A 13,269-nucleotide genomic window follows, 5' to 3' on the forward strand; every position below is an offset into this window, starting at 1 on the left:
TTTTAAATTTATATTTAAATTTCTCTGCATGCATATTTTTATTAGAGTCAAATATGGCAAACATTAGTTACAACCACTCACATTAACCATCTAGTTTAGTAAAAATAATTACACCAAAAAACCAATTAAATTAATTAAATAGAAAAGATTAGGCATTGACCCATGTTCGTTCAACTACCTAAATTAACTTATTATATCCCGCTGCTAATATTTTGTTAAAAGAGTGACGCTAAACATAAAAGGATTGTGCTGGCACCAATTTTGCGTACTTATTATAACTTGCTAATAATTGCAGATGCCTCACTTATCGTTTATTTGTACTAAAACTCATGCTACGTCGTAATAATTGACTCTTGAAGCCATTGAACATTAACGACTACAATAACACCAAACACATACATGTTGCACAAGCTAGCACAAATCATTGAATTCAATATAAAGATAAAAAGAATATTCACTTCTCTCACAACTAACGCAAAGCTAAAAACTCACACAATAACATGAAGTTAAGAACCTATATGGTAACTTCTTTTGAAAAAAAGAAAAAAAAAAAAACCCACATGGTAACAAAATTTTAAAGACCCACATGTGCATGTAAGTTTGACGAATTGGTCAGAGCAGTGTCCATCTCTTTGCACTGGAGTTCAACCTTCATCTTCTAAAGTTATAAGAGCATCTTCAATTGAGAAATATAAAGTTTATATATTATTTTACATTTTCGGGAGGTATAAATGTTAATTCTATTCCAATAGGAGAGATATAAATTTAGGATTCCATTTATTGTTGTCTTTGATTGCGCAAGCCACCTCCAAAAAATGTAAAAAAAGAAGCAAATTTGTATTTTTATTATAATTTTTCCGGCGAAGAAGAATATTTTACATTCTGCCATGGAGTGTTTTCTGGCCAGTCATAAATATAAAACGTTAATATTAAGGCATTTTACATCTTTTATTAGAGATTTCCTAATAATATATTTTTCTTGAACGAATGAGGTTCAAATTCCTCTTTGGTGAGAATCCAATCTAAAATTTCTCACTTACAAATGAAAAAAATACTAATAAACCATATAACTAAGTGACGCCCTCATAATTTATTTACATCGCAATTATAAACAGACAAAAGCAAAATAATTAACAATAATATTAATTTTGGCCTCTATATAAACTTGTCCTAATCGGCGGGCCGCTGTTATTTTCCCGCTCATTCGCTGCGTATTTTATTTTTCAAAGTCCCGTTTTTAATACGCGCGGCTATCCTCCTGCTAATTTAAACCACGTCGCCACGTCACCACAGTAATTAATTATCTATTTTTTTTCAAATTTTATTTTTTTCATCCACTACCGTCGTTCTCACTCTCTCACCTCTCACCTCTCACCTCTCACCGGTTACTCGTCCCTCTCTCTCTCTCTGCAACTCTCACTTTGCCTTTAAGAAGACGAAACTCTCTCTCTAGCTCCCATTGTTTCTCCCTCTAGTCGCACACTGGAGAAAAATAGTAGCAGAAATATTTGATTCATTTTAAATAATTATTAAATAAATAAAAAAGGTGGAAAACAATGCTCGTCGCTTTCGGTTCGCGAGCCATGTGACCGCTCTGACATATTCTCTTCCTCATTGCTCTTCTTTTACTCCTCCTTCTTGCTTCTCCCATTTTTTTGGGTTTTTTATTCGCTGCATTTTTTCAAATCTCTCTCACCGAGTCACTGTCCGAGTTGACTCAGCTGGATGGCCTCATCCTCACGAGCCCGCAGCAGCTCGCCTTTCTCCTACCGGAAGCCATCCAGTCCCTACTCCTCGACCTCTTCATCTTCTTCGTTGATCAACGGTCGGATGATTCCGCGCTCATGCTCGACCTCGGCCTCGTCGTTCTACAACTCTGGAGGTGGGCTCGGGTCCCGATCCGTGACGCCGAGCCACGGCCGCTCTGATTCAATGCAGTACGGTTCGGGGGGTTACAGTGCTCGCTCGCCGGTCGGGTTCGCGTCCGAGGAGCTTTTGGCGGAGATGCTCGAGGCGCCCAAGGGTGGGGATAGCATATCGGTGACGATTCGGTTTCGGCCGCTGAGGTAAATGATGGTAGATCTGAGCGTATTGGATCAGATCTATGAGCCCTCGGATTGGAGGATTTTGAAATGTTGGATTCTAGGGTTGGTTTTGAGGTAATGTGATTGAATTTATTTCGTTTTTTGGGGGTTTTTGTTGCAGCGAGAGGGAGTTTCAGAGAGGGGATGAGGTCACTTGGTACGCAGACGGCGATAAGATTGTGAGGAATGAGTATAATCCAGCTACAGCCTATGCATTTGGTAATATATTAGTTAGTATATATAGTTATCTTGAATTTGGAGTTAATTTCGATTTCGGTTAGTTTATGGAAAATGCAAAAGAAAATGTGTTGGAATTAATCTGCATTTAACGTAGTTACAGCGTTTTGAAAACTGATTGGATTTGGGGATGGTTTTGTTGTGGCAGATAGAGTTTTTGGACAGCATGCCAATTCGCAAGAGGTGTACGAAGTTGCCGCTAAACCTGTTGTCAAAGCTGCCATGGAAGGTGTCAATGGTACGACATACTTCTCTTGTAGACTACAAATGGAGAATTCGTTAATGCCTAACGAGAAACGTTGATATTGTTTCTGTAAGAATATGTATAACTTATATAATGAAATGTTGATGGTGGTGGAAATTCTAGTAGCTTTAGTTGAAAACTGATAAATTAAGTAAGTTACGTTCAATTCTCTTGTTAATTTTCCATTTCTTACAGCTTGAGTATTGAAAATGCAGGTACTGTTTTTGCTTATGGTGTGACAAGTAGTGGAAAGACACACACTATGCATGTAAGTTCCACTTTCTTTTCTTGGGATTTGGCTACTGAAAGTTTAATCATATCGAAAAATCATGTTGGCTTGTTTTTTTCAGTAAAGCTCCGCTTGTGAGTTGCGCAGAAAAGGTTATAATGACCAATGTTTACATTCTGTCTCTTTGATTCCACACTAGGAGACTGGATTTAAGCTTGCCTTCCATGGCCCTGAAAATATAAATGTCTAATGATTAATGAGAAACTGCTTTTATGGAACTTATTACACCATAATGCAAGTGGTTGTTTTCAACGTGAATGTTTTATTTGTTTTCTTTCTCCATTACAAGGATTTTTTGATGTTGGAATTTGATGGCCATGTGCTCATTAATCCAACGTCTACACCGACCTTGTTAGCACCTATCCAAGATTGATTCTAGTTGTTCACGATAAAGGAGTTACATACCTGGAAAACCTTGTATTTGCTTGTAGATTGTTAGTGGGAAGCGCAAGAGTGGTCATGAGTTTAATTCCAAAAAGAATCCTGCACCAGAACTTGTATCCCCTCTGCCCTTTTAGATTCAACACACATTAATACATAATGTAAAAGAACTTTGTTAAAGGGCTGAAGGACAGAAATTTAACATAAATGCATATCTGGTAAACTAAAACGACAAGCCGATCACTCAAAAAGCCATCTAAATAATGGAGCCTAAGCTTCATCATGGAGCGCGCCACTCCCTTAGAAGCTCTTCATGTCTCAAGTTACAAGAACCACATAAAACTTAAAGGAGCTCGTCTCCAAACAGCTTTATTGTTTTTACATTTCTACCATATAGTACCTCAAAACAGGACCTGGGCCTGACATACCTAATTGACTCCAAACTCCCCAAAAGCTCCTGTGCTACACGATAGATGGACAGAGTATAGGTAGATGACTTAGATTCCTTTCTTACAAATATATAAAGAGATGCACTCTCAGGCACGATTCGATTGATCATCAAGTTATCCAGAGTCATTTTCATCTATTTATTTGAGCAAGCCCAAACACCCCTGGTGGCACCCATCTAATAAATACCAGTGTCTAGTTTAAGGAAGCTATTAACGATTTAATGAAGCCATAAACGATTAAAGTTTTTAAGGTGCAGTTGGGTAAGTCCTAAGTTTGGTTTGTGCTTAGCCGAAATGTAGATGAACAACTTTTCATGCACTGACATACAGTTATGGTTAACTTGTTTACTCTGGAACATTGTTATGTGTCCTAAGTCCCTAATCATAGGTTCTGTCTGGCAAGATCACTATAGATTCTGCCAGGACACGATCTTTTGAACTTCGTTTTGTTCATCCATAATTTTCATCATATGTTTGTGTTGTACCCTACTTTTGTTCTTTATGAAGTATTTTGCTATACTTGGTATTGCTTGTTTGTGTTCCCTTAGTGTCGTGTTGACTCATTTCTAATCTACACAGGGTGATCAAAACGCTCCAGGTATCATACCATTGGCGATAAAGGATGTCTTCAGTATTATCCAAGATGTAAGTGCCCCTAAGAATTTTGTAGTTCTGAAGTATGACACTTAAATCTTAGTTTTTCTTTATTCCTCCCCCTTCCTTCAGTTTAACATTATGCCAGGATATGTCTTGCCATTTTTTCTCTTGTACATTCACCTAGAGTAAAAATTTATTTTTGTACAGCCACTAATCCGATCCCTCCCTTCATTCCCACACTGGTTTCTTAGTATTACCTTGTGAATCACATGGATGTTGCATCTATTTTAATAATTGGATTTTAAACATACTAGTCCAGATGTGATATGTTTTCTTCAACAATGTTATCATGATAATTTACTTCTAAGTACTTATATTGCATATCCTGTCTGTCTTTCAGCATCAAGGTGAATATTTATTGCACTGATGTAGTACTTAACAGACCAGAGTTCTATATGCATGTTTCTGGAACTAATGTAGAACATATTGTATCTTACCTTGCCAATAGTATACATGCTTTTCCTTGCATACTCATGGAAGCTATATTTTCTGTTTCTGTTGTACAAACACAAGAAAAGACTTGAGTTTCCTGTTTGATAACTAACTCATAGCTACATTCACATTTCAGACCCCAGGAAGGGAGTTTTTACTCCGCGTCTCGTATCTTGAGATCTACAACGAGGTCAGTAGAGCTATATGTATTGGCAGTCACATTTTAGGGTTAGAGATTATTTGTTAGCTCAGTTTTTCCTTGGTATAATGTATCTCTCATTCCTCTGTGTTTTGAAGATATTTCCTAATATTTTAAACTCTGGGATTTCTTTCCACCATCATTTATGTATATATTTTCATCTTCATGATCTTAAGTTTTTACATGACAGATGTTTCTTGATATCCCGTTTAGTTTTTGTCTTTATCCTTACCTTGGAAGCTATCGTTGTCTGAGTAAAAGTTTTTTCTTTTATATTCAATATTCTTATTTGTATTTGATATAAGGTGCTATTTCTGCATCTGGTATCAGGTGATAAATGACTTGCTTGATCCAACAGGTCAAAATTTGCGTGTTAGAGAAGATTCACAGGTTTGTAATTCATCTTTTAATGGCCTTCCTGATTTAACTGTATCTATTTTGTTTTATTTTTAGGGCCTCTGAAAGATTCCTACTTATATTGTTTTAGGGGAATAATATATGTAATATTTTTATCTTGTATAAAGCACATTTAGTTTTTGCTGGGTTTATCATTTCTCTGTGTTTGTATCCTTGAAATTTCAGGGTACTTATGTTGAGGGTATAAAAGAAGAAGTTGTTTTGTCTCCTGGGCATGCACTTTCTTTTATTGCTGCTGGAGAAGGTACTTGCAGGGATGACATATTTAGCTTTTCTGTTTCTGCCAGTTTTATTAGGTTAAAAATGATTTATTGACTGCATTTTTAACTGATGCATGGCAATGGCAGAGCATCGTCATGTTGGATCAAACAATTTTAATCTGTTGAGTAGTCGAAGTCACACCATATTTACACTGGTAAACCTTCTTTATAACACACTTCCTAGATTTTGTTAAGTTTCTAATTACTCAATCTGTATGTAACATTCTATCTTTTATCAATGTTGAGGGACCAAATTCTGAACACACTTAGATATGCATCAATTAAACACTGCAACATTTAAGTCAATTTTAAAATAAAATGAAATGCAGAGGTATGTTGTTACTTGTTTCAGCTTTGGTGTTCCTTATGGAACACAGCACAATTTTTTCAAGTTCATTCGTCAATATAATATTTGCCTGGGCAGTACAAGGCTTTGAGAAAAATGTGTAAATATTTAGACTGTTGTTTTTGTTATTTCCTACTTTTCTTTGTCAAATTTCTTCGTGTCAGTATTTTTCTGTTTCTTTACGTAAGCACATGAAATTCTGACTTTTGTGAAACATTCCTGCTAATCATATTTAACTCGGATGCATTTGCAGATGATTGAAAGCAGTGCCCATGGTGATGAGTATGACGGAGTGATCTTCTCTCAACTTGTATGGTTCAAATGAATTGTCCTCCCAACTATTAAATTCTTTAGTTTCATACATAAGTTTTCACTTATTATTATTTTGTTTGTTTTCTTTAGAATTTAATTGATCTAGCTGGGTCTGAGAGCTCGAAAACGGAAACAACTGGACTAAGAAGAAAGGAAGGATCATACATAAACAAGAGTCTTCTAACTCTTGGAACTGTAAGTGCCTTACAATTTGATTAAATATAACTGCATAATTAGTGTTATCTATGTTCCTAAGCCTAAGCAAAGCCTTCATGCACACTGTTCTAGCCATATGAAAGAATGTATATGGTGACAACTTTTTCTGCAACATGATGCTGATGCACTTTTCACTTTTAGCTGAACGGAGCTTCATATTTCTTTTTTGTTTGGTGGTCACTCTATTTTGTTTTAGAAAACAAAGTGGCTAAATCGTGTTGAAGTTTCTAATGAACAGAAAAGCGATATGATATTTAGTTCTTAACTTGATGTTATGGTTGCAATGAAGGTAATTGGAAAGCTGAGTGAGGGAAAAGCATCCCATGTTCCATATCGAGATTCTAAGCTTACCCGCCTTTTACAATCCTCGTTAGGTGGGCATGGACATGTTTCGGTGAGTTCCAACACTACAATTGTTAGCCCATTTGCTGTGAAATTTGCTTTTGAATCAATTATTTTGAAAAAATTGTGCGGTTAAAAAAGTTAAAACTATCATAACTTTGCTTTTTATATTTATTTATTTATTTGCTTTTTTTCCTTTCCTTGCACATGTTTTCCCAGCTTATTTGCACAGTGACTCCTGCATCAAGTAGCATGGAGGAAACTCATAATACATTGAAGTTTGCAAGCAGGGCAAAGCGAGTAGAAATCTATGCATCGCGTAATAAGGTGTGCAACAACTCATGGCATGAATACAGTTTTAAGGCACTGCTCAACATTAAACACTTAAGGCTCACTATTCTGCCCTTTGGCTTTTCTTTGAAATTATTTCTAGCAGATTATTGATGAAAAGTCATTGATTAAGAAGTATCAAAGAGAGATTTCGGTCCTGAAAACAGAACTTGATCAGCTAAGGAAGGGGATGCTTGTTGGCATAAGTCATGAGGAGATTATCAGCTTAAAGCAAAAGGTTTTGTTCCTAAACTGAAATAAATTTTTTTGGCTTGGTAATGAGTTTATACTAATAAGACTTGCATATGATTGTTTTGGTTTGGAAATAGTTGGAAGAAGGTCAATTTAAAATGCAATCAAGATTGGAGGAAGAAGAGGAAGCGAAGGCTGCTCTTATGAGTAGAATCCAGAGGCTAACGAAGCTTATCCTTGTTTCTTCAAAAAATACAATTCCTGGATTGGGTGATATTCCCAGCCACCAACGCAGTTTTTCTGTTGGTGAGGATGATGTGAGTTCCTTACTCATTTAAGTTGTATATGGTCTGTGCTGTTTTCTTGTCCTTTCTTTGACGTTAGTTGTTTGAGCTTGAATGTTGACAAGTCACTATGAGGAGAAACTCTGTTGAAAACTTGAAAGTTTGAGAAATTATTTTTGTTTTGCAAGTTATGCAGACAAGGATGTATGTTTCATATTACTGTTTGGTTGCTTAGCTTTAGCACAGAAAAAAAGGACTTCACTTCCGATCACTTAACTTTTAATGTTAACTTTATGTTTTTTCCCTTTCTATTTAATATTCTCTAAAAGGTTTATAGTGTTGTCAAATTTGATCTTTCGTACTTGTTTTCTGGTGTGGAAAGCATCGTACAATGTTTACATTTTGTTGTGGCTTTTGTATGGCAGAAAATGGAAGTAGTGCGAGATGGACCCTTGCTTCTAGAAGGTGAGAACCAAAAGGAGTCACCATTGTCTGCATCTGCTGGTCCATCAGATATGGCTTATGATTTTAGACACAAGAGATCTTCCAGCAGGAGGAATGAAGAGCTCTCCCCAGCTAGCAGTACAATTACAGATTCAACTCAAGCGGGTGAACTTATCAGTGGTTCAAGAGTTCCGATGGTAACTAATTTTAGTATATTTTTGTTCTGTTCCACTTCCATTTCAGCGTATAAAGCTTGGATTCATTTGTCGAACTATCACAAATACATTTGATTTCTATTTCAAGTCTTGGTAATAATATTTTGAAATCAGTATGAGGGAGAAGTTTTGTTTTTTGGCTAAATTAACTTTGCAAAACATTTCTTGGGCCAACTGTCTGAGGAAGAGGGAAGTGGAACTTGCTTGCTTCTTTCCCACATGTTTGAGCTTGCATGCAGCAAATATATGTATATGGGCTTGTGCATGCTTATACAAGCATACACTTATAGGAAGTTGCAAATAGGATCCATGAGGATATATCTTGTCTATTTTCTGGAGTTCTTTCCATTTTTCCTTCAAATACTTTTCTTGTTCAGAACTCGCTCATTCATTTATCAAATCAGGATGTGCCATGAAGTTTCTTGTATCTACTATTTGATTTTGCCACATAATGACTATTATTTATTATTAACAGACTTGTGGTAAGTAATAATTGCCTTTGGGCAAGTTCTATATATAATTTACATAGACACTTCAGTATGAATTCATTTGTTGGCTCAAATATTAATTTTTTCATTAACGTATTTATCCTTCAATATTATGATGTAATTATGATTGCTTATTTTAATATACTTTAGGGAGGGATGACAATGTCAGATCACATAGACCTGCTGGTTGAGCAAGTTAAGATGCTTGCTGGAGAGATTGCACTTGGCACCAGCTCCTTGAAACGATTGGTGGAGCAGTCTGTAGATGACCCTGAAAGCTCAAAAACTCAAGTATAAATTCTATTGTTATTAATCATATTCTGCATATTTAGAAGTCCTAATTTTGTCTCCAGAATGTTGTGAAGGCTTGGTTAACAAAAAAGGACAGTGGCTTGCACTTGTTAGTTGAATGTTGGATGGGGCGTATTTAACACAATATTAATTGACATTTGGAACTAATTGAACATATCAGTGGAGTTTGTCATTTGGATCCATCTTACTGTGGTATTCTGGCAATAAATGAGATCATGTTCATTTGAATCTAATCAGTTTTTACAAGCAATAATGTAAAATTTACAGGCCTGTCTAGTTCATGAACTCCATTTAGCACTCAAAATCCTAAATAGTTTTAACAGTTTACAGATTCATTTGAGCAGCAGCTGAAGTATGCTTACTTAAAATGATCCTGATTAACAATCCATGCTTACAGATTGAGAACTTGGAACGTGATATCCATGAAAAGAGAAGGCAAATGAGGATTTTGGAACAGCGCATTAACGAAAGTGGTGAGGCTTCAATTGCTAATGCATCTATGGTTGAGATGCAGCAGGTAGTTTTGCGTTCTCATCATCTTAATTATTATTGTTCATAAGTAGTACAATTTTGTTTTAATTACTTCTAATTTCTGCAACAGACAGTTAAGAGACTGACGACCCAGTGCAATGAGAAGGGATTTGAGTTGGAAGTGAGTGCATGCTTTATATATCTGTTTTTTCATGGACACAAAATGGGCAATGTTTGATTTCTAAAGTTCTCCTATTGCTTTAGCTATTATCTGTGTTTGGGGCTGTAACATTTGCTCAGTACATTCTAATTGTCATGGAACTCATCTTTGAAGTGTACCTTTCATGCAGATAAAATCAGCAGACAATCGTATTCTCCAGGAGCAATTGCAAAATAAGGTTAGAATGCCTTCCCTAGTTCCTTTGGAGAGTTATCTTTTGTTAACTTTTTCTTCCATTCAGCTGATTCCTTTTAAGCTTTGTTTTGTATCAGGGCAGGATTTTATATCCTTTGGTATATTGCTGAGCTTTCTGTGTATTTGCAGTGTGCAGAGAACATGGAGTTGCAAGAAAAAGTGGATCAGTTAGAGCGGCGTTTGGCTTCAGTATCTGGTGAAAGATCATCACCATCTTCCGAGCACTGTGCATCTGAAGAGAATGTTGAGGAGTTGCAAAAGAAAATTCAGTCTCAGGTGATTACTGAAACTTTCTGCCTTATCAATCCATAACGCTAGATGGATTAGTAAATGCTAGCGAGTACCTTAGTTTCAAGTATATTGCCATACTCTTGACTAGCACTCCCTCTTTTGTTTTAGTTTATTGTTCTTGGTTCATGTGAGCTTTTATAGAAGTTATAGTTTCTCTGTCGTCATTACTTGACAGTGGAATTTATATCTATTTATTATTTAGAATGGCTAAATCCATAGCTTTGTTTAGTTATATTTTCTTTTTTAACTTTCATATGAATTGGTTACTATTTGTACCGAAAAAAGAATTGGTTAGTATTAGGATTTTTCTTTCTTGTGTGCTTGAATATTGTTGTGGCAATGTAAGATGTTGCTTTCATGCTATACATCTAACTAATTGATGCTTTTGTTCCTTCTCATAGGAGATTGAGAATGAAAAACTAAAGCTGGAGCACGTGCGTTTCTCGGAGGAGAGTAGTGGGTTACATGTGCAGAATCAAAAACTGGCCGAAGAAGCTTCTTATGCAAAGGAACTGGCATCTGCTGCTGCTGTTGAGTTGAAGAATTTGGCTGGTGAAGTGACAAAGCTCTCATTGCAGAATGCAAAACTAGAAAAAGAATTGTTGGCTGCTCGGGAGTTAGCCAATTCTAGAAGTTCTGCCATGCAACCCGTTAATGGCATTAACCGGAAGTACAATGATGGACCAAGAGGTGGGAGGAAAGGGAGGCTATCTGGTCGTTCTGATGACTTTGAGGCATGGAATCATGATTCGGATGATTTAAAGATGGAACTCCAAGCTAGGAAACAGCGAGAGACAGCTCTTGAGGCTGCCCTTGCTGAAAAGGAATTTATAGAAGAGGAGTACAGGAAAAAGGTTGAAGATGCAAAGAAAAGGGAGGAAGCTCTAGAGAATGATTTAGCAAACATGTGGGTGTTGGTTGCAAAATTAAAGAAAGAGGGCGGGTCTATCCCTGAGACACACACAGAAGAAAGGCCCAATGATGTGATGGAAAATAGTAATGGTCTAAAAGCAACTATGAATGAGAGTGCCCACATAGAGAGACAAGTTTTGGATGCTCCAAAATTTGCTGATGATGAAAGTCGTAAGGAAGAACCTCTTGTTCTTCGCCTTAAGGTAACCTGATTACCTGCATTCTCTTTTAACATAAATGTTCTAGGATTGTTTTGGTATTCCTCTACGATTTGGATTGGAGACGTTAAAAGGTAATCGGTTCTGTTTTAAGGTTCATTTAGTTTTGTAAAACCAACGAGACAAAAGCTCAGTTATGTTTGAATGGCTTTGAAGACATGAAAAAGAAGAGTCAAGTAGTATAATTTTTGCGGCATTGAGTTTCTTAGGTGATAGGTTTGGTTTACAAACATATTTGCATAGAGATTGTGTCCACTTAAAAAGCTTGGCTCAATCCAAATGGTTCTATTATCACCACATGCTTGGCTATACTATCTACAGATCTTTCAATGAATTCAAGATGTTATCATATACTTATTTGTGTGAGGAGTCAACCATTTTTCTTTTCGTGAAAAACATGTGGACACTTAAGAAGATAAAGATTTAAAGATTAATGAATTATTGTCAAGTAGTTTGGTTTGAAGTAGAGGAGTCTTTTTGTAATCCTCCAAATGTTGTCATTGAAAGCTATGTGTAACATACCCACTTTTATGTTTCCAGGCTCGAATGAAAGAGATGAAGGAGAAAGAGCTCAAACACCAGGGAAACTGGAGATGCCAATTCCCATTTGTGTAAAGTATGTTTTGAATCACCAACTGCAGCAATTCTTCTCCCTTGCCGGCATTTTTGCTGTAAGTCATTCTGAAGTTGCGTAGCAAAAGTGTCAATTCAACCCTATATACTCATCATTTCTAGCAGTAACTCTGGTGTACCTTTTGCAGTGTGTAAATCTTGTTCACTTGCATGTTCTGAGTGCCCAATTTGTCGTACAAAGATTTCAGATAGGCTTTTTGCATTTACTTCGTGACCTCTTTTATGCCCCCAAACGAAGGTAATACAATTTTCTTATTCTTAGATCAATTAGTTGCATGGATCAATTTGCAGTATTCGATGTGTAATCAGTCATTTTTCACAAGGGCGATCCTCATTTTCTCTTCTTCTTTTCTATTTTGCAGGGCTTTTATGAACATTCTGTTTTATGTGAAATGGCGGGTGCGATTCTTTAATTAGTTTGGTCGTATGTAAGTAACTGTGTAAAAGAGTATATCGATATGTTGTTTGTGTCGCTCTCCATTTGAGTCCTGTAAAATAACAAAGGATAAAGATGGGGAAAAAAGAAATGTGCACATTTGGGAGTTTGAGATGCATAGGGGATGATGTTGCTTTGTTTTTTTAAAGTATGCAGCAAAATGTTGTGATTGAGCTTTGAGGGTTCCTATCATATATAGAACATTTCTTTGCCGTGTATAGAAAACAATGTATGCTTAAGAAGCATTATTCTTCCACCTGCGCAAATGTTTCCTTCATTTTTTCACTGTTTATTTTCTTCTGAATTTTGGACATACCGCAGTTCCAAACTTTTCTTTTCCCTTTTGCCGCTACAGTGGCGTTCCAGACCATTAATACAAGCCCAAGTGGAGATGGTTTGACACATGGTATTATACCAGTGGTGTGGGACGCTACAGAGACCGTGAATCTGTCAGTAGGGTGGCATGGTTGGTGATTGTCCCTAACAAAATCTGTATTACATTGATTCTCTAGACACGTTTAGTTGGCTTTTTGAGGCAATGTAGTGTGGATGCAAGTATCACATAGGTTGTGAAAAGAAATAGGTTATGGAATTGATAATTATATTTTTTTTTTTCTTCTTACACGCTCATCTTAATTTTTTGATATCAAAATTGAATAAGAGTGTAGAGGGAGAAAACAATAGGGGTTCATAATAACTTCATATAGGGTCGTTGTGTTGTCTGCGTCAATCCTTGTGAAAGCACAAGCATCATTATTTGATT

The 13,269-nt window shown here is 36.3% G+C and overlaps 1 protein-coding gene across 1 annotated transcript; it reads left to right on the plus strand.

Moving 5' to 3' along the window:
- The first annotated feature begins 1,356 nt into the window (after window positions 1-1,356).
- Window positions 1,357-12,772, plus strand: LOC103962074 (kinesin-like protein KIN-7D, mitochondrial). Its single transcript, XM_048581081.1, is given in 26 exon segments — window positions 1,357-2,066; window positions 2,206-2,303; window positions 2,470-2,559; window positions 2,781-2,833; window positions 4,264-4,329; window positions 4,910-4,963; window positions 5,303-5,362; window positions 5,555-5,633; window positions 5,737-5,804; window positions 6,249-6,305; window positions 6,398-6,502; window positions 6,813-6,917; window positions 7,085-7,192; window positions 7,302-7,433; window positions 7,525-7,704; window positions 8,097-8,312; window positions 8,969-9,109; window positions 9,528-9,647; window positions 9,732-9,782; window positions 9,952-9,999; window positions 10,146-10,292; window positions 10,709-11,422; window positions 11,978-12,021; window positions 12,023-12,108; window positions 12,199-12,308; window positions 12,433-12,772. Coding segments are annotated over 25 exon segments (3,249 nt in total). The 5' UTR covers window positions 1,357-1,725; the 3' UTR covers window positions 12,285-12,308; window positions 12,433-12,772.
- Window positions 12,773-13,269: the final 497 nt, after the last annotated feature.

Source organism: the organism of the source record quoted next, unplaced genomic scaffold (assembly GCF_019419815.1).
Source record: "Pyrus x bretschneideri cultivar Hongxiangsu unplaced genomic scaffold, Pyrus_bretschneideri_v1 Contig16, whole genome shotgun sequence".
NCBI classification, from domain to species: Eukaryota; Viridiplantae; Streptophyta; class Magnoliopsida; order Rosales; family Rosaceae; genus Pyrus; species Pyrus x bretschneideri.